The sequence below is a fragment of the Dunckerocampus dactyliophorus genome, chromosome 2 (genome assembly GCF_027744805.1).
Source record: "Dunckerocampus dactyliophorus isolate RoL2022-P2 chromosome 2, RoL_Ddac_1.1, whole genome shotgun sequence".
NCBI lineage: Eukaryota > Metazoa > Chordata > Actinopteri > Syngnathiformes > Syngnathidae > Dunckerocampus > Dunckerocampus dactyliophorus.
This window is the reverse complement of record NC_072820.1, coordinates 21,543,082-21,563,841: the sequence shown is the minus strand read 5'-3', so window position 1 is coordinate 21,563,841 and position 20,760 is coordinate 21,543,082. Positions and strand designations below refer to the sequence as shown.

Genomic DNA, 20,760 nt, shown 5'->3' with positions numbered 1-20,760 from the left:
TGTATTCTCTGTAAATGGTTTTGTGTAGTCTCTTTAGGGTGGTCACTTTGTAGTGACTAACCTGTTCTTAGTGTCAACAGGAGAAACCACATTCAGTCCATTTTTGTAGCTTCTACACTTGGTCTAAAATCTGATGCAGGTTGGGTATTTTGCAGCCTGAACCTTTTGGCCAATCTCACTTGGACATTTGTCCCAAAACGTTAGCTGCTTCCTTGCTTTTCTCATTTTTTGCTCACACTTCAAGATGAAATGTGTCCTACATGGGGTTTCTCTTACCTAATTTGGTCTTTTTAGCACTCTGACGTTAACATCTTTAATTACCTTTAAGTGCCATGTGTGTGTGTTCGCACTGCAGCCAGCCATTCATAGTTCAGTTTCTGCAGACGGTAGTAGCTCAGATGCTGATGATGAATACAAGGATTCAAGAGTGTTTAAAAAAAGATGGCGGTATAAGTCGAGCCGTGTGTGTGAACATGCTCCACGCTGGTTGGCCTCCCGCCCACCTTCTTGCTCGCTCGCTTGCCTGCCTCCGGGCCTGGTCGGACCTCCCACTGGGCCATATAAGAGCTGCACGCTGCACTGCCTCAGCTAGTGTTGCTCCTTCAGTACGAATAAAAGCAGGTCCAGGTGTAATGGCTGATCCTGCTCTGTTTGTATAGTGTGCACTAACACATGTACCGTGGGGATTTCAAACAAACATGCACTGGTTTTCATCACAGCTTGCTTGTTGGAAGACACTAATGCTGCATAACCCTCTTCCAAGAATCATCCAGGGATGCAGTATATTACCAAATAGATGGATAAAATGGCCAGAAGCTTACTGCAAACATTGTTTCTAATTTATTGCCCTCTGACTCTTAATATAACCAAACATTTTGTTTTGTTTTCTTCCTCAGGGCCAAAACGTACATGATCACTTTTAAGATTGACATACACGGTATATAAACACATGTTCAAGAACATCAATTCCAAAAACAATATGCCTAGACAATTGTGCAGTAAATAAAGTAGCTAAAAGCGCTCTGCACCTGCTTTGTGTCCTGATCCTAAATTTAAGAAAGGCAGCTTTATAGCAGTTTTTAAATATCATATTGACTATGTGTATATTTACATTCGACCATAGCTGTAAGGTACAGGGGGTGGTGAATAAAACTGCACTTTTAGGTCTTCTGGCTCTTTCGAAAATATGTTGGCTCACTTCTGTTGTTCGTCATAAAAAAGCTCTGGAGCCAGTTAGCTTCCACCCAATTGCATTATCAATTTGTTAGCGGTGACTCGAGGGGAAGATGCTTGTCAACTTGGATTTACCCTCCATTACTGTAGTGGGGGGTTAAGAAATATGCTGGTGAGCCGTGACGCTTGTAAAAGAATATACAATTACTGCCAGTGTGTGTTTCTCGCAACATGGAGACTGTTATTTGATTGTGTTGCTTTAGCTTGCAGCGTTCATTGTTCTGCACTTGCCAAGGGAAAGTAATTAAGGTTCAACGTTGAGTGAGTTTTTGGCTTGATTGTTGTGTGGTTTCGGCGTCATGGTGCTAATCTGCTTCAAGGCAGATGAATGCATTCTTGTTTGGACCCAAAAAGAAGCTTTTTTTGGTTTGTTCAACATCTTGCAGAGCACCACAATGGCTGCTGATGCTTCTAAACTAGTGTCTTTGTTTTGCCTCAATTATATCAACATGGTTATTTGCTTTTCAGATGTGAAGGCGCCGCAGCAGCACAGAACAAAAGGCCGCTAATGAATGCGCGGCTGCAGCACCCCCTGCCGGCTGGCGGCTGCCTCGCCACAGAGTTGTGGTCCTGATGCTGAGGGATGCATGGGGATGCTGCCGCACAAAGGAGGAGGGGGTTGTGCATAAACCGTCTATTGATATTTCACGTGCCTGAGTCTCTGTGGCGCAATGGAATAGCGCGCTGGACTTCTAATCCAGAGGCTCCGGGTTCGAGTCCCGGCAGAGATGACTATGAAGTGTTTATGGCATTTTTGGATTGCAAGAAAAACATCAATGACATCGCTTTCCTGCCAGATGGGCGTATGTGTATCAATCCTGGCAGGATGTATGCAAAAACGAATCCCAACATAAAAACCCTTTGCGGTTTTTATTACGGAGATCCAAAAAAGCGTCCGCATCAGCATCCCAGAAACGTCAGTATGTGCATAAAGGTCCCGGCATCTTTAATATGCAAATGTTTTCCTCCAAACGGGTGAAAAGGCTGAAAGCGTCTCCAGTGTGGTGCACAGTGCAGCCTTTGTGCCTTTGCGCTGCGCTACTGTCCACCACTGCGAGCTAAGGATCACGCAGGCGTGTGAATGGCACACGTGCACGCTTCCAGCACCTGAGGCTAGCGTTTAAAAGCAGGAAAAAAGCCTCTTCCATCTTCGTAACAAGTGTTTAATGGCGCCAGATGCCTTTCTATTCCCACTATATCAGACACTAAACACTTGGAGAAAATGAGCCTGTTTATTATTATTATTATTATTATTTGTGTTATGTGTGTAAAATAACAGCAATTGGCAGAGTTAGGTAGCTTTTTCATATTTCAGCAAAGTCAGAGTTGGGAATCGTTCAAGGATCATTGAAGGTGAATTTTTATAGTTGTCTGCTTCTGAAAAATCTACTTCAATCAGGTTTTTTTTTAAAGTATGGAGAGCAGCTGCATGCTTGAAGATCTCTCAAACAATCCCTCCACACGCCCCACCCCCTCGGTGCTTTTATTATGCTGTCGTTTCTTCGTCCTTTTCATTTTCCAGAGTCGTCAACATGCTTCAGGCTGCTGCCACTGCCGCCGTCCATGTTTAACCCCATCGCGCCGCCCGGACACACACACATCTAATCCGCCACTAAAACTAATCCTTAATCCTCTCTGGCAAGTTGAACAAACCCTCCCTCCACCCTGCGGCCACCCCTCCCCACCCTGCCTCCCTCTGCATCCTCATTCCCAAATGGGACTGCTTGGTGCGTGCGTGCGTGCAAACATCAGGATATTCTACAATGAAGTCCCCACTAATATGCTCCACGAGGGCAGGGAGTATCACACAAATTCTCAGGGTTTAAAATGGACAATTTGAGGTCTGATTTCAGTGCATCAACATTAGTGAGAACCATGTGACCCGTTGCCTTGCATCTGATGTGATTCTAATATTGATAATAGAAAGGTCTGATCGGAATCATTCAGATTTATGACAAGGCGATGACCTATAGCCCCGTTCCTACAGCCTGTTATTTTGTATAAACACACCGGCATCACTGGGAATTAAGTTGACCTGACAATTTTATGGCTTTGGAGGTAGTATTAGAAGCCCTTTACGTTGTTTGCAAAAACTGGCATTTTTCTGCCATTTTTCTGTCATTGTTCTGTATAAACAGCACTGACCCAGAATTAAAAGGTATAAAGTTGACCCAGGACTTTTCCAGCTCTCTTATTTGAAGCCCCTTTATTGTGCCTGTAAACATTGGCATTTTTTTGTCATTATTCTGTATAAACAGCACTGACCTGCAATGAAGGGGTATAAAGTCAACCTGACGCATTTCCAGTCCTTAAGATAGTATTAGAACCCCTTTCATACTACCTGTAAAACCTGGCATTTAGCCTGATGTTTTTATGTGTCATTGTTCTGTATAAACTGCACTGACCCAGAATGAATGGGTATACCTGTAAAGTCGACCCGGCATTTTTCCAGCCGTCTAGGTAGTATCAGAAGCCCCCTCACTCTGCCTGTGATAGCAGTCTATTTCACAGTTTTATCTCATGACACTGTTCTGTGTAAAAAGCACTGACAGAGAATAGTGAGAGAAAATGCCTGGCATTTTTCCAGCTTCTCAGATAGTATCAGATTCCCCTTTAACACTTCCTGTAAAATCTTGTCATTTTCCCAGCTTTATCCCATGTTGCTGTTTTCTGTATAAGGTACTGACTTGGAATGTGGGGGAAGAAGTCAGCCTGTCAATTTTGTAGCTTTGGAGGTAGTATAAGAAGCCTTTCTCTCAATGCCGAATAAAGCCGGATTTATCTGGTGCTGTGCCACTGTTCTGTATAAAAAGCACAGACCTTCAATGGATGGATTAAGTTGACCCTGCAATGTTCTGTCTTTGAAAGTAGCATCATCAGCTCCTTTTGTACTACTGTTAAACGCCAGCATATTTCCTGTGTTGTTGTTCTGTATACAATGCACCATGGGGGGCACAACTTTTTCCTGTGTCACACATATCAGGCTATAAATGACACCCACACAGAATAGCAAGACAAAGTTGGACCTGGCTCTTTTCTGGTTTCAGAATAGTTGTGAAGCCCTTTCAGACTATCTGTAAAACAGTGGTGTGAAAAGTGATTGCCCCCTACTGAATTCTTATTTTTTGCATGTTTGTCACACTTCAATGTTTCAGTTCATCAAATTAAAATATTGGTTGATGACAACACAACTGAACACAAAATGCAGTTTTTAAATTCAACTTTTAATTATTAAGGGAGAAAAAAATCCATACCTACACAGCCCCGAAAAAGTGATTGCCCCCTAAACGTAATAACTGGTTGGGCCACACTTAGCAACAAGAAACAACCGCAGTCAAGCTTTTGCGATAACTTGCAATGAGTCTCTTATAGCTCTGTGGAGGAATTTTGGCCCACTCATTTTTGCAGAATTGTTGTAATTCAGCCACATTGGAGGGTTTTCGAGCATGAACCGCCTTTTTAAGGTCATGCCACAGCATCTCAATAGGATTTAGGTCAGGACTTTGAAGAGGCCACTCCAAAGTCTTCATTTTGTTTTTCTTCAGCCATTCAGAGATGGACTTGCTGGTGTGTTTTGAAACTGTCCTGTTGCAGAACACAAGTTTGTTTCAGCTTGAAGTCATGAACAGATGAAGGGACATTCTCCATTCAGATTTTTTGGTAGACAGCAGAATTCATGGTTCCATTTATCACAGCATGTCGTCCTTAAGCAGCAAAACAGCCCCAGTCCATCACACTACCACCATATTTTACTGTTGGTATGATGTTGTTTTTCTGAAATGCGGCGTTACTTTTACGCCAAATGTAATGGGACACACACTTTCCTAAAAGTTCAACTTTTGTCTCGTCAGACCATAGCGCTAAGGTCTTGGGGATCATCAAGACGTTTTCTGGCAAAATTGAGACGAGCCTTAATGTTCTTTTTGTTCAGCAGTGGTTTTCATCTTGGAACTCTGCCATGCAGGCCGTTATTGCCCAGTGTCTTTCTTATGGTGGAGTCATGAACACTGACCTTACCTGAAGCAAGCGAGGCCTGCAGTTCTTTGGATGTTGTTGTGGGGTCTTTTGTGACCTTTTGGATGAGTTGTCGTTGTGCTCTTGGGGTCATTTTGGAAGGTTCACCACTCTTCTATGTTTTGGCCATTTGTTGATAATGGTTCTCACTGTGGTTCGCTGGAGTCCCAAAGCTTTAGAAATGGCTTTACAACCTTTTCCAGATAGACTGATAGATCTCAGTTAATCTCAGTTAAATTATGTTTTAATAGGGGGACAATCAATTTTTCATACAGGGCCATGTAGGTTTGGATTTTTTTTCTACCTTAATAAGAAAAGTTTCATTTAAAAACTGCATTTTGTGTTCAATTGTGTTGTCATTGACTAATATTTAAATTTGTTTGATGATCTGAAACACTTAAATGTGACAAACATGCAAAAAAACGAAACCAGGAAGGGGGCAAACACTTTTTCACACCACTGTAGCTGTCTTTTCTTGTCTTTATCCCATGTGTGGCTGTTCTGTATAAAAGGCACTGACCTGGAATGAGTTGTTGAAGTTGACCCAGCAATTTCCCGGCTTCAAGTAAGCATGCAAGGCCTCGTCACACCCCTGCCTTTTTCCTGCCTTTAGCCCATGTGGCTGTTCTGCATATACAGTAACTGACACAGAATGGCAAGACAAAATCAACCCGACACTTTTCAGTATCTGACATCCTTTCATACTGCAAATTTTTGGCTTTAAATATAGGATCAGGCGTAACAGAGGCAGTATGGTAGCTATGCGTAAGGATTCAGTTTGACACTCAAAATCATCATGCATGTTGTTATTTGACTGTGGGATGCTGTATCACTGTGTGAAAGTGCACAGCTATGGCACTATTCTGCTTAGCTGGTTTCTGTATACGAGGCACAGATGGCTAAATACAGGTTCTATTTTGGGATGTCTGTGTGAAAAGAGGCTATGAAAAGTCAGGTCACAGTCGTGATAATGTGTTTTATGTAGACATGATGACAACCCCCCAACTCCAACACACACACACGCACGCACGCACGCACGCACGCACACAAAACCACCCCCCTCCTTGGCTTCGGCCCTGCATGCTCTATTCTCCTGGTGGTGCGGGCCAAACGCTATTAAAATCCCCTCCCTCTCTTGTCCCCTCCCTCCTCTCTCCCTCCTCTCCTCTCTCTCGTCTTTCAGCCAGACTGTTTTTTGCTGCAGTGAGCGGCAGCCGTGGAGAAAGAGACGTGAGAAAGGCGCTTGAAAAAGGGGGGCGCAAAACACCACAAAAAAAACAAAACAACAAAAGACACAAGAAAGAAGGATTTCGTCGCCAGAAAGAGTGGATAACATCAGACTGAGTGGAAAGGAAGGAGCTTCCAGAAGCAAAGAGCATCACCACCAGGGAAGCCAAGTGGAGACAAGGAGGCGGAACGTAACGGTGAGTGACTGTGTGTTTGTGTGTGAGCGCGCGCACGCCATACAGTTTATTATTCTTACTGTGTAGACACACCTGTCACTGCTGGCGCGCTTCTGAGGAATGTGCACCGTGAGAACGTGCTTGAGTGTGCGCGTGCATGTGTGCTGCTTATCTGTAATGCGGACAAGAGAGTGAGAGAAACGTAATCCTTTTGTTTTTCTTTAAAACGTTGTTTTATTTTGAAAGGCTGCTCATGCCCAGCTGCTCTCTCATACACTTCCAAAAATTGTCATCCCACAATCATCATCGTCAGCAAGTGTACGCACATTAGTAATTATTGTTTTTGACGCCATGATTGTTGCTGATGTTGTTACTAATAAAGTGTTAGGGTGCGTTTGTGGGTTATCTCTCTCCACGCCCTCCTTTCGTTTGCTTGTTTTGTTTTCATTTCTCGCCACGGCTCCACAGGGAAAGACTGGACCGGCAATAAACTACCCCCCGCACCCGCCCCTCCCAAGTCCATCCCATCTCTGTGCACACCCATCCCCCCTCCCCCCGTCCGTCCCGCAGGCAACGCTCCCTCCACGCGGTGACAATGAGCGTGCGCTTTTTTCATGCTATTTTAAGAACGGTACGTGCGTGTGAGTCTGTATGTGTGTTTTACAGGACAGGAGCACCTTTACTTTCATGCCTTTCCTCCATATACAGCCATGTGAAAAATGAGGACACCTCCTGATGTTACTCTTCTCCTGACCGCGCACAACATTTGTGAACATTTGTCAAAACATTCCCCCCTACTTTGTTGCCTGTGCTACGTGTATTATTTTCCTGCCAAATTCACCACATGGTGGCACTGTTATTGTACCCAAAATTTGACCCCCCCTATATCGGGTTGACTTGAAATTTCTCGCACTGTCCGATGCGCTGTAACACATGCTGTAACTTTAAGGTGCTTTACTTTAGCCCAATCACCGAGAAATTTGGTACAACCCTTTAGTAGGCTGACAATCACGTGTGTGTAGAATTTGAGTACGATTATTTGAAAAATATCGCCGCCGTCAAGCAAAAGGTCTTTAGGGACAAGGTGCGAGACCCAGTAACCTATTGTCCATAAGTCATTGAGCATTCATCTAATGATGATAAAACTTTGAGGATATCTGTATTACATGTATGCTACCATTCCTTACAAAGCATTTTGACCACAACCCTTAAGGGGCACCACAAATTTACAGTAATCCAAAAAACAAATACACTAACGTTAGCAGGCCTAACATGAATGCATTTTTCATACACGGCACGCATTTTGACCCTTAAATACGCACGTATGCTTCGCTGCTTCCAGGTACGTAACTTGTTGAGTTTTGCTGTCAGTCTCTGCGCATAGCGTGATGTTCACTTCCAAAAAAATTCTGGAGCTGTGGCGATGCTGACTGTTGAGGCTGTGATTGGTCGGCTTAAGTACATTATTTCCTGTGTGTGTACGACTTGTTCAGAGGGCGGACAGCCCACCTCCACGAACTTCTTCTTTTCGAGTTCGAACCTACTGACTGTTGTCACGCATTGATTAGTTACAGCTGCAATAACACTCCCCTTCTCTCTTTAATTACAGTACCATTGTCCACTCACAACAGGAAGCTAACAAGCTAAAATAGTCGAGGAGTGCTGTGGTTGCTCACTGAGATGACACCATGTCACATGCTCGCGCAGGGGTGTCCAAAGTGTGGCCAGGGGCCATTTGTGGTCTGTGGCTTGTTTTTTCTTGGCCTGCGGCACATTATAGAAATACATTTTTTGTTAGAAAAAGCTGAAATGTTGACATTATTACCTAATGTTGTTGTTATTGTTATCGTGTGTGGTTTTCACAATTTCTTATGGTCCTACTTTGAAGTGCTGCAGATCCGAGCGAGTACTCTGCAACACAAGAACAGTCTTGGAAAAGTTGTAAAATTTCCTTCAACAAAGCACAAAATTAACTGAAAACACTGTAATGTGCATGTGCAGGCTAGGAGCTGACAATGTCCCTTTTTTGTCCTCCAAAACTGTCTTTTGAATAGCTGTGTTTGGTGCATGGATGGGTTTAACGTGGGACGTGTGGAAGTCATGTGACTGTGTCAACGTGCACTTTGAAGGAGATGGGACACAAACACAAACGCTACAACTTAAGCACTGTTGGCCACCGTTGTTGTTTTGCTCGTGAAGTACTCGCATGTATATACATCTAACACTTGAACACGCATGTACATGTCATCCATTTTCACAGACGAGAGTTCATTTCAGGCTGAGAAAAGACGTTGTTGTAAACAGACAAAATTACATTTTTCATTCAATCTAAACAGCCCCTTCACGCCACTTCTCCGCCTCCCTCCTCCTCATTACCTCCAATACACCGCCACCATTGCCATCTCCACAGTGTGGTTCGATTCCCCCCTTCCCCTCTCTGTGTGTTATGATACAAGTAGATCGATGCGTGCACGTGAGCTAGGGACCACAGTCGTTTAATTCATGGCGGCTGGAGAAGGGGAGTTATAACAACTCGCTGTCTTCCTGCAGGTCGCCCTCCTCTGGGATCCCCCTCCTGAGCTCCTGGCAGGCCCTCCTTCACTTGAGGTTTCAGCGTAAACAAGCAGGATCTGTGTGCCCAACCATGGCTTTCCCATCAGCCCCTGCTCCGTTATGGATTGCCGGCTTAATGACGCTAGCCTTCGCAGCTGCAGTTCACAGCAACGTTGTCTTTGGTAAGTGCCTCGCATTTCAATCTCCCACTCTGGTCTCCTCCATGTTGCTTTACTACCCCCTCCCCACCACCTCGCCCAGCACCTACTCTCCTCCGGGGGCCGCTGACCTCACCAGCTCGCTCTTTCAACCTCAACTGGTGCCCCTTATCTGTTGACTTGAGGTTTTTTGCTAGTTTCCTGTATTATGAGAAGAGGAGCAGAGAAGCGTAACTAACCACATGGGACACCCCCCTATGTGTAACCCCCGAGAACAAGGCATGTGTGTGACGTCCGGGTGGACACGCACAGAGACCTTTGGCCTCATTTCAACCATGTACAGTTTGGTACCACACACATTCCAGGCTTTTTCATTGTAATTGATCCCAAAATATTCAAACGTTTTACAGCATGCTTTGTAGGGATACTGGTCTCATTAGTAGGTACAATTTTCTATGGTGGTCCTTTTTTGGTGGAATTTGTGTCAGTCTATACAGGTAAGGATGCTTATCTTCTTATTTGAATTAATTGGTGCCTTACGCTGTGTCGCCATGCTATGATGTCACACTATTGAGGTAGCTGACCCTGTTGCCGCCTAATCTGGGTTTACTGATCCCGTGGCAAACCAAACTAGATCACTTAGTGAAGGGGTTCTAGGTAACATGAGCAATGGCAGGGTGCCTAAATGGTGGAGCCAGACACAGTAAAGTTAGAAACGTGTCCTCCATTGTTGTCTACTACTACAACTACTTGTTGTCTACTGTGTGCCTTTTGTCATTTAATTGGTTTAATATTTTTTGTAATTATGGGGACAATGTTAGATCAACTTTGCATTTTTGCATTTTTGGCCAAGCCCGTTTGCAGTGCTTGTTCGCGTTCGTATGCAGCATTATGCAAAAACTGCTGGGCTAAATTGTCGCCAAACCTGGTGGAGCAGTGAAGCATGCCAAGGAAGGAACCCGAGGCGGATCGTGTTTGATAGTCAACAAGTGCTGGCGGAGCTCTGCGCTCTACTGGCTGACAATGTTAGGTACACACAGCACTGTATCAAAGACTTGTGGCTTTTGCAGTGAAAATTCGTTGTTTTAGTATATTATTGGCAGAAGTCAATAAAACCATAATAAAAACAAAGAGATGTTTGCTTCCAGTTGAGGTGCCCTTGATCAAGGTACTAATCCCCAAATTGCTTACTGTCTCTCTTAATGTATGCCTTGAAACCATTTGCACGAGAGCTGAGTAAACAATATGTTCCCACAGGGATTAAATGCAGTATGTTATTATTATTATTACAGGCGATCAAATGTCTGATACAAACTGCAACCTCAATCCGGCGCTTGTGTTGGATCTTGCGTGTACCTAATGAAGTGTCTGCTGAGTGCACGTTTGAAGTCCCGCAGATGAGCAGTGGTTGTGCACGTCAAACAATAACACAAGTATTTCCACTCCAAACACAGCACAGGCAGGAGATTCTGGCTGGAGTGGGTGTGGCTTAAAGGAGACCGGGCATGGGTTGGGGAAGGGGCGGGGACTGGCTGAGAGTGTCACTTTGCAACGACATCCACCCCGCAGTGAAGCTTCAAATGAGCAGGAATGGTCCGTCTCGCGCGATTTTCCGATTGCGTAACGCTCCACTGACGGCTTTGCCAGTAGCGCCGACTTCAGAGGGCAAGCTCGCACTGATGATTTAGTCCTCAAATTCATGGAGACACAGGTGGAGCGCTGCTGGCATTCTCTCCTAAGACTTTAAGATTTAATTGCACAGGCAAGAGCGCCTGCAATAAACGCTCCCGCATTTGCATTTTCACAACATATCCTCAGAGGCCCCTCGTGCATGCCCCCCTCCCACCACACACAGACGTACTGAACTCGCACTGTGCTCAACCACAACAGCTGTTTCTGCTTTCTTTTGAATTATGCATCCGTGTGTAGAAAGCAAGGACTGTCCACATACGTTCGCTATCAATGAGCAAAGGTGATGGAGACGAGGAACTGGTGCTGATGATACTGATGATGCCGATGATGCTGCTGCTGTTGATGTGCTCGAACCCCGCCTGCGTTTGTTCCTCACCAGCCAGGCAGTGCTTTGTAGTGCGGGTCCAATAACGATCTTGGCTGGCATTCAGACGGGCGTCACATTTGATTAAGGTGTGCCCGCCAGGAGGCCTGACCATGCGTGACCAATCCTTGCTTTGGTTTCACCTAAGTGCTGTTTTACATTATCGTGTCAGTCAAAGAGAATAATTAAGTGCCGGCGGGGGTCTGACAGTGTTTAGGAGATGAGAAAACATGTCAACATTTGAGGTGGAAGGGAAGCAGGTTGGGATCGTAGGGTGGGTTCACCCTTATTGTTATTGTTATTGTTATTGCTTTCTCTGGTCTGAATCATTTGATTGATTCATAAAGTGGTTTGGTTTTTCTTCAAACAAAAACAACCTAGAGTGTAACTAAAACAAACTTGAGGGTGCTAATGTGAAACTCCCATGCATTTGTATTTAAGCTGTTCTTGTCAGTAAATGTGTCATCCCACCAGAGACAGATGCTAATATTACTTACACTACATCAGATCTAATGATGTGTCTGCCGGGGAATGAGAATATGCCCCCCTATCACGTAGGAGGAAGACATTAATCAGAGTTAAAGTTTCTTATTTCTTCATCACCTTAAGTACAGAAATTTGTCTGAGTGCCGCAGTAAATAGTGACAATGAATCGTCTCGCCAGTTCGCTGGCAAACCAGCCACTATGTTCCTCTGGGACCTCGTATAAGGCCCAGGACGCATGCCAAAAAATTCAACAGACAGCCATATGAAAGGGAAAACAGGGCGACAGTGCCACCTCCCCCAACCCGCAGGGAGCATGGGGTCATGGAATGGTTAGAGTGAGAAAATGATGACCTATTTCATTCCTGCAACATCCCAATGAGGGGCGTCCCTTGGAGGAATGTTGGTTATCCCTCAACTGGAGCGGCAGAGACTCAGAAAGATGGCTTTCTTACGGCATCTAATATTGTTACCTCCACCCAGGAGGTTATATTTTTAATGGTGCAAGGTTTTTCTGTTTTGACTGTGTGCAACTTCCTGGCTGCATTTGTTTTAGGCACCTTTCCTATAGATTTCACATACCTACAACCTACAGTCAACCCTACAGTTTTCCACAGGGAAACTCCCATATTTTGCCATTCTTTCCCATTGCCCTCATGTTTAAATAGTTCCCAGAAATGTTCCCATACTTAAAATTTCCTTTAAAAAAAAAGAAGAAAATCCTCTCCAGTACTGCAGATGACAATGGTGAGGGTTGCATTCTGCGAGGACAATGGTGCAGCGCGTTGGCAGTGGCCATTCGGGTTTTTTCCTCCCCCTTGCATCAGTGGAAGTTGGAGGAATTTCCCTTATTTTCTGGAAAATGTCCCTTATTTTCAAAGGTATGCAATTTGGTCATACGCTACACCTTAGTGATGTCACCAAAAAACATCCCTGTCCAGGGTATCCGCAGGGGCTTAAAAAGTGTAAAACCAATAATTTGAATGAAAAATTCTCTTGTAAATGTAATAAAATGTCTTAAATACGATTTTGAAAGGTCTTAAAAATGTACTAACGTTGCTTTTATTTAAAACAAATGCATAAACGTAAAAAAACCTCTAACAGCGTTTTATATACATGCTGTGATCGTGCATTAACAGGTACATTGATGATAACATGGAATACCTACAGTATCTTGCCATATTTTGATGATTTAAAACAGGGTCGCCAACCCGTCGATCATGAGCCATTAGTCGATCTTTGGGAGTTTGCCGGTCGATTGCGAGAACATTTGAAAAAAATGTATTATCACATCACTGCCCTCACCTCCCGGAGAGCGACCAACGGGCACACATTTTGTCCACTGAACACGCCCGTACGCCTCGCCACTATCCAGGCAGCAACCCGCGAGCCCCAACAAGGAGCCCAGTCCCCAAAACCCGGCCGGAAGTACACTACTACACCAGCTTGCCTCGTGTGTACCAAAGTGCGGCTCAGGGGCCATCTGCGGCCTGTTGCTCATTTGTAATTGCATCACTGCAGAAACAAAATAAAATTTGAAAAACTGCAAAAATTTGAAAAATACAGCAAAAGGCACAATGGGAAAAAGCTGAAATGTTGAAACCAACAACCAATATAAATTGTATATATATATGTACATTTTTATGATACATACATACTTGAATTTTTATGATTTTGTCCATAGTCCAAATGATCATTTGAGAGATTATATTGTGCTTAAACCAACCACTCTAGCAGCTATTTATTGCGATAGAATCAGCTCCAATATCCAATTTGACATTGGATTTCAGACATTTTCTCCAATATTAAACACCCGTGGGGCACTCTGCTTTTTAACACACTTACCTCTGTGTGGAATCTCGAAAGTTGGGTTGTAATTTGATGTGATTATGTAGATCTTAGCTGAAAGGAGGGCAAAAATTCCATCCAGTTCCAGAATCCCTTCTGGATCTAAGGGAACAAAATGTCAATATACCAAGCCGTTTGCTCATTGATTTCACAGATGACAAATGCTTAAGCCTTAGTGGAGGTGTTATTGTTGTTTTTGTTTTAGTTTACTTTGTCTGTAGCCCATAGTTTCCTGTTGTCAAGACATGCTGCTGCATCAGTCTTCAGTCAGTCTGCTTGCTTATGTTGATGACGCCGCAGAGCTGCGAGGATGCAGCAGGAGGGCGTGGTGGGCAGTCAGATAGTGCTGTCATAATGGAGGGCTCCACACTAAGAGGGCCTGCAACAGAGGAATCTACTTAGCATAAATAATTCAATGTTATGTATCAGTAAGGGGGCGGGGGGGCAAAGTGCTGAGCTCAGCACATCAATGGAAGAACAGAGGAGCCATCAGTGGCCAGAACTGCCCATCAATGCGAGATTCAAAAATAAAAAAATGCCAATTGTTTGACACTTGAAAATACATTGGAAACAATGGACTGCACACTCAGGAAAGTACATCATTGTACCTTTAGAGAGGTCTTTCTCAGTAGGGTGCTACTCTCAAAGGGACTGCTTTTAGAACATACCTACTTCTTTTTCTATCGATCCATCAATTTTCTACACCACTTATTCTGTCCAGTGTTAGAGGGGGCACCGGAACGAATCCCAGCTGACTTAAGGCAGGCTATACCCTGGACTGATCTCTAGTCAGTCGCAGGAAGACTGTGATTGGTCATTGACTGGGAATCGAGCCTGCGCCATCCCCATGACAGCGAGCTATATGAGCCGCGACACTACCAATGACCCTGCAGCTTCTTGGTCCTGGAAAAGCTACAAACCAATAATTAGCTCCATCGGGTACCCTTGTGTAGATGGGACCTCAAGGAACAGAAATGGAATCCTCCTATACCCCCATTTCTTTCTGCCACTGTATCAATTCCGCAAGTCCTATCTATTCCGAGTCACATCACCGCTCATTACCGTGGTTCTGCTCCTCTGGATGTGTCAGTGACCGAGCTTCCTCTGAGCCAATGGGGGAGACACTAATTGCGCACCGTTTGAAAGACCCATTTCCACAGCTGGATGTGCAGCCATGCGCCGCAGAGGGAAAGTGCCTCTCAGAAGGGCACAGATTAGGCATGCAATTGGCCGTCTGTGCCCTGATTCGGTCGCGCTGACCCAATTACCCAGGTGCCGTGCGCGGCTGGAAGGGTCCGTCGCCCACCTGGCTGCTACGAGCGCCATCCTGCAGAGGAATGTTTGCATTCTTGACGAGATAGCATGCATAAGAGTTTATTTACCAATTTGAGTGGGGACAAGTACACCAGTCCTTCCAGTTGGGGCCCATAATGAAGATGGATTACAGGATTGGGAAAATGTGGACCAGTCACTTGTGTGGGAAGATTTACAGAAAGAGGCGATGCTCTTGTGTTTGTGCGCAAGCTGTTCGCTTCTTTGCTGTCTGGGCTCCTTCACTAGCATCCCACCAACCCAAACCCCCCAGGACCCTTCTCTGTTTGTTGGCCAGATGCCCACTTCCTGTATGTGCTGCTGTTGGTTTACTGTTGACTTCCTGCGTGCCAAGACGTCGGGTTAATGCTGGAATATAAGCTACTGCACAAAAGCAGTAGGCGGCTTGGAAGCGAGGCCTCTGCCTGTTAACAAGGCTGACTGATAAGCAGTGACTCATTAACAAGCAGAGGTACACAGAGCCCGGGGGGAATTACCGCCAAGCCACTGTGACATTAATAAGCAGCCTAAGCTATTTTCCATTTGGCTCCATTGGCACGGGGCTAAACTAAACCTAGCGCCTCCCCATCTTGACCTGGTCTATTTTTGGGCACCATTGTATCTTCATTTGTTTCAGCCGCTGGTTACCTGGTCTGGACATGCTGCACTTAATGACAGCAGCTACCACAGCTGAAAGATCTCATTAGGCTTCAGCAGATTCACTCACAGAAACAGCTTGGGAGGAGCTCCTTTAATTCCCGCCATGATGATCATGCCAGTCAATTAGCAGTTTGTTTGTGCTACAACATAAAGATGCATTCCAAAGCTCATCCTATTAGGAAGTGTAGTTTAAAGGATGGTAGTCATCACCCATGGGAAGCGCTGAAATTCTAAAATAACATTTCCCAGGACCATAAAAGAAGTCATTTTCTTCTACATCCACAACAGATATACTTAAGCCATATTGCTCCCTTTGTCTTTAATGTTTGTTCTTCTTGGATCAATTATGGCTTTTGGCGTTTAGATTAGCTGGGTGATTACAAATCAAAAAAGGAGAAAATGGAGACCCCGGCTTGCTGGTGTTAGTTTGCAGCGGATTCACATCTGGCAGAAAACCAATTATTTCTTCTGTTCATCACGGCGATTAATTAAGGCGCTGGGGCTGATTGATTAAACCCCCAACAAAGCTTTTAACTCTGAGCGCCGCGGCCGAGGGCAAAGTTTACATCACGACTCCTGCATGTCGCTTCTAGCTTGTATCTTCGTACATCTTCACAAACATGCTGAGGAACACACATGCATACTAATGTGCTCACATATAAACTTGTGGATGGAAAAACCCCAACAATGGTGTTTAAAGCTGCTGTGCGTCATTGGTTGAAGATTGAGCAAATTTAAAAAATAGAATTTAACAAGAAAACTAAAAACAAATTAATTAATTAAAAAAACCCAGCAGAAATACGAGAATAAAGTCAAACTATTAGGAGAAAAAAGTTGTCTTTTAATGAGGAAAAAAAGCAATTTTACAAGAATAAACCTGTATTATTACTGTATGAGGAAAAATAGTTTTAGTTGAATGGAGCTGAAATATTAAAGAAACAAAAATATTATTTGAAAAAAAGTAATATTATGAGAACCAAACAAAACAAAATAAAGCTGTAATTTTTGGAAAATTAAGTTTGGGAAAAAGTTATAATATTATGGCAATAAACTAAAAATAGTATGCGAATAAAGTCATAATATTACATCATGAAAATTTAGGAAGATAATTAGGAAGAAAGTTGAAATATTTGGAAAATAAAAGCCAAAATGAGAAAAAAAGAGTGAAGTTGATACTAATAATAGAATTTTCCACCTATATCACAAAGCTGAGATGCAGTTTTTTCTTGAAATATACATAACCTCTTAGCATAGCTACTGTACATGTGTTTACAAAATATCAAAGTAGCCCTTGCATCCTTTCATTTTTCACTATGTGGACCTCGCTAGAAAAAGTTTGGACACTCCGTGACCATGCATTCAATGATTTGTTAAATCGCGATCATTAGCTGACAATAAACATAACTAATGCGAGTGCGCATGTTGCATAGGGCGTAATTTACGTACTCAAAGCAGGAAGAGGGCGGATTATAATGTTTCCAGTGCGTTCGAAAGTTAGCTTCCTCTAATTTGGGTGACAGCTTTAAGAAAACTGCATGCCCAGGCAGCCGGTTGTGCTATAACCCAAAACTATGATGCTCTTAGCAATTAGAACCGCAAAGACAATTGTTTTAAATCATACAAACTTCGGAGTGTTCAGATTTTAAGGTTCCATTTTTGTGTGTTTGTTTTGTGTCGCATGTTTGGAGTGAGCTGAGATAATCTACAAAAAATTAAGGCGATAACCACCTGTTGACAAGCCAAAAAAACCCCCAAAAAGTTTTGTTTAAAGCCGAGTCAGTTCTCAGTGACCTATGATGTCTGGTTAGAAATGTCTGAAAAATAGACTATGCATACACACAAAAAACAACTGAAAAAGTGGCAAAAAGTGGCAAAACTCCTGTCTCAACAGGGTACAGTGTTAAGTGTTGATAGCTGACTTCAACTAAGGGGCTATCCACAACATTTTCAAGTCAAAACGGGAAAACATGTGATCATTTCAGCCTCTCATCCACATGAAAACAGCATTCTGGGTGCCCTGAAACGGTATTTTTTAAAAACAGCTTCCAGAGTGGGAAAATCTGAAAACGACGGCTTGTTGTTTCCGTATAGACAAGCAATCCGCTACTTTTTAACGATGACGTCAGCGACCCGTCGCCATCATTTGACCAGAAGTGAGCTTTGACGACAATCCAACATAATATCTGAATATTTTGAGTGTCATGACTCACCCCAGTTGACTAGTATTGTCTTGTCTTCTACTCCCAAAATGTAATTCCACTTTGTCATAAGTCTAGACAAGCCTTGGAAAGCGGAGGACGACTGACTCATGCGTTCTTTCTTCTTCTATGGTGTGTGTCATGTGGTTCTGTCCGCATGTCAGTTCACAGTGCCACACGTAGTTGTGCCATGTCTGTCTATTACATCGTTTTCACTCAGTTATCCGTTCCTGTCTGGATGCAACAATTTACTAATCCGGCACAGTGTGGACGCAACTTTTTTTCAACCCGCCAAAAAAATCCCAAGAACGTTCCCGTGTGGACAGGGCCTAAGTGAAGCAGAAGTGAACTGCAGCCGTGCACCAGTGTCATCCTGTTGTTAAGGTATCACAAGAAACAACTCAAGGCCCTCCCGTTTAAACCTCATCAATCAGATTTTTGTTGTCAGAACAGACACATTTCGCTCCAGAGTCTCATAAGTGAATATCACTTAAAGACCAGAAGACTGGAGAGCTTTCGGGATTTTTGCAAAGTGAAAGCACTTCCTCTCCGGGGCTCTTGAAAGACACATCAGTCTGCTTACATCTCAAGGTCAAGGAAATTAAGGGTCCCCTTCTTTTGCGGTGCTGTTAGCCTGAAACCGTCACTTGGCAAAACATTGGCGATTAAACCAACAACAACAACAACAGCAAGCAGTCTTGGGATGAATTAATTCACCTCGTTTCCAACAAGAGCCCTGATTACTGTGCTCTGCTCGCCTTTGATCACTTCCCTCTGCCGCACCACCCCTGACCTCAGCCTGCATTCCACTCGTTATCCGCCAGAAATTCTCAAATGGCTGTTTTAATTGATTGCTGCGAGGGTGGAAATCAGCTGTACTGTCATTGATGCATTGCTGGTCAAAGCAAGGGCTCCGCTTGCTGCAGAAGGCCACGTCTTTGTCGGAGCAATGCGGCCATGCATGGGCTGCAGCATGGGCCTCTTTTGGTATCGACCTGATCTGAGTGCTGAGGGTACCCCCCCCCGAGCGTGCGAAGGAGCAGAGGGTGCGCTTGTTTATGGCCTTTTTGATGATGCCATCACTTCATCTAATGCTGAGGGAATGGGTCCTTCAGTAAGTGTTTGTTATTGCTGATGGCACAAAGATAAGCCCATTGTAATTCACCCGCGTGTCATCTTGGATAACAAATAGACCAGCGGTCTTCAATTAAAATTGAGTAAAGTGCGTTTATGCAATTTTTTTCACAGCAAAGGTCCAAACCATATTTTTCCTAAAATTGCGTCAAACAGACAAGCTCATATGAATATCAAATGTAATGCAACCCTGCACATCACCCTACTACACAATTATTTTGGCACCTATGTTGCATTTAAGAGAAAACGGGACCAAATTTCATGTAAATATTAAAACGTTTGACTGTACAAACAATGAATGAACACAGGAGGCTTATTTTTAAGTTACCTGTTTCTCTGAAAAAATTATATTAAATAATAATAACAATTTAAGTGTCTCTTTAACAGAAATACTGCAACAGTACATTCTCTTAAAGTTTCACATTTTCTTATTATTATAGTTATTGTTGTAGCTGATTTTGGAATTTGCCTGAATTTGTCACACAATTCCTCTTTTTGTTTACCTTTGAGTAAATCTCTAGAATCACTCATTCACAACTCTCCTGTCAATGAAAGATGTTTTGTTTTGTTCCAATATCCATACAATCCTTAGTGAACACTCCTTTGCATGTTGCTGTGCTGTAAACAGTGTAAAATCCAACAGCACTCTCAACCCAGATAAATAAGTAGAACAAACTTATTTAAAAAAAAATCATCTCACTTGAGAGTACAAAGTAAAATGTAAACATCTATTGGTCAACTATAACTATTAAGTTCCAGTTACTTGTTTTTTTCAAGGCAATCGGTTTGCATGTTTTTTTTTAAATAAGGTTAACTAATGGATGTTACAGTGAGTTAATGTGTTATGACTCTCGTAGATTTTTCATACTGGGCTCTAAGCTACGGTATTTTCTGCGCTCTCAAATCAGACTTCCCCTCGAATGATCTGTGTTTTGTCAGGTTATCGCATTTAGCTTTTGACCAACACTACAGTACTGTTTCAGAGCATATAAGACACAGCGGAAGAATTAACACATATTGGTCCGTCCATTCACTTTTAAATGTTCGGTTTTGTCGATCAACTGTTCTTAGTTTTGAGCAAACCATGGTTCTGATTCACCCGGCAAGTAAACAATTTAATTGCCTCATTTTGAGTGATGTCGCCGCGTTTGCTGTAACGCTACCGTAATAACTGAAGTAATTACGCCTGAAAACTGCTGCTGCGATTGGTCAGCGAGCACATTTATATGTTGTTATATTTCCCATTCACTTTAATTGGTCACGGGTCCTTATAGGGCCATCAACGGGTCCGGATGCGGTGTGAGGTCCGCCATTTGGTAATGGCTGATATAGACCCACAGTTGAACTTCAAATAGTCTGTTCTAATTCTTCAAATTGTCGTCTTGTGTTAACGTAATTATGCTCATTTATTCCTCTGATCTTCCTATACAAACATGCCAAGGTCTGTGTGGTGCGTTCCACCTGACTACAGTCTATCTGACCATAAGCGTATCTGTCTGTTTGACGGTCATGATTGGAGACAAACTTGGCTGATTATTAGTAAGTGCTTGTTTAGCTTCTACTTCAGCATCTGATCCCATGTCAAAGTGAATCAGTGGGCAGAGTGCAGTCCTTGAGGCTGAGGCCCAACTTAGCAAAGGTTCTGGATGATGCTTGAACTGACTGACTGACTGACTGATTAACAGCGTTATGTAAGCTAATAAATGTAA

General features: G+C 43.4%; 1 protein-coding gene and 1 non-coding gene across 5 annotated transcripts in view; both read left to right on the top strand.

Annotated features, from left to right (window-relative positions):
- The first annotated feature begins 1,890 nt into the window (after positions 1 to 1,890).
- Positions 1,891 to 1,964, top strand: trnar-ucu (transfer RNA arginine (anticodon UCU)). Its single transcript has one exon. It is a non-coding gene; the product is annotated as a tRNA-Arg (tRNA).
- A 4,410-nt stretch (positions 1,965 to 6,374) lies between these two features.
- cadm3 (cell adhesion molecule 3) overlaps positions 6,375 to 20,760 on the top strand; it is a 131,648-nt gene continuing 117,262 nt past the window's right edge. For 2 of the 4 annotated variants that reach the window (XM_054769106.1, XM_054769105.1), the window contains exons 1-2: positions 6,375 to 6,671; positions 9,201 to 9,385. In XM_054769106.1, the coding sequence (XP_054625081.1) occupies positions 9,295 to 9,385 (91 nt within the window). In that variant the 5' untranslated portion in view covers positions 6,375 to 6,671; positions 9,201 to 9,294. The remainder of the gene's footprint in view (positions 6,672 to 9,200; positions 9,386 to 20,760) is intronic. The other 2 variants (XM_054769107.1, XM_054769108.1) reach the window with 2 other exon arrangements.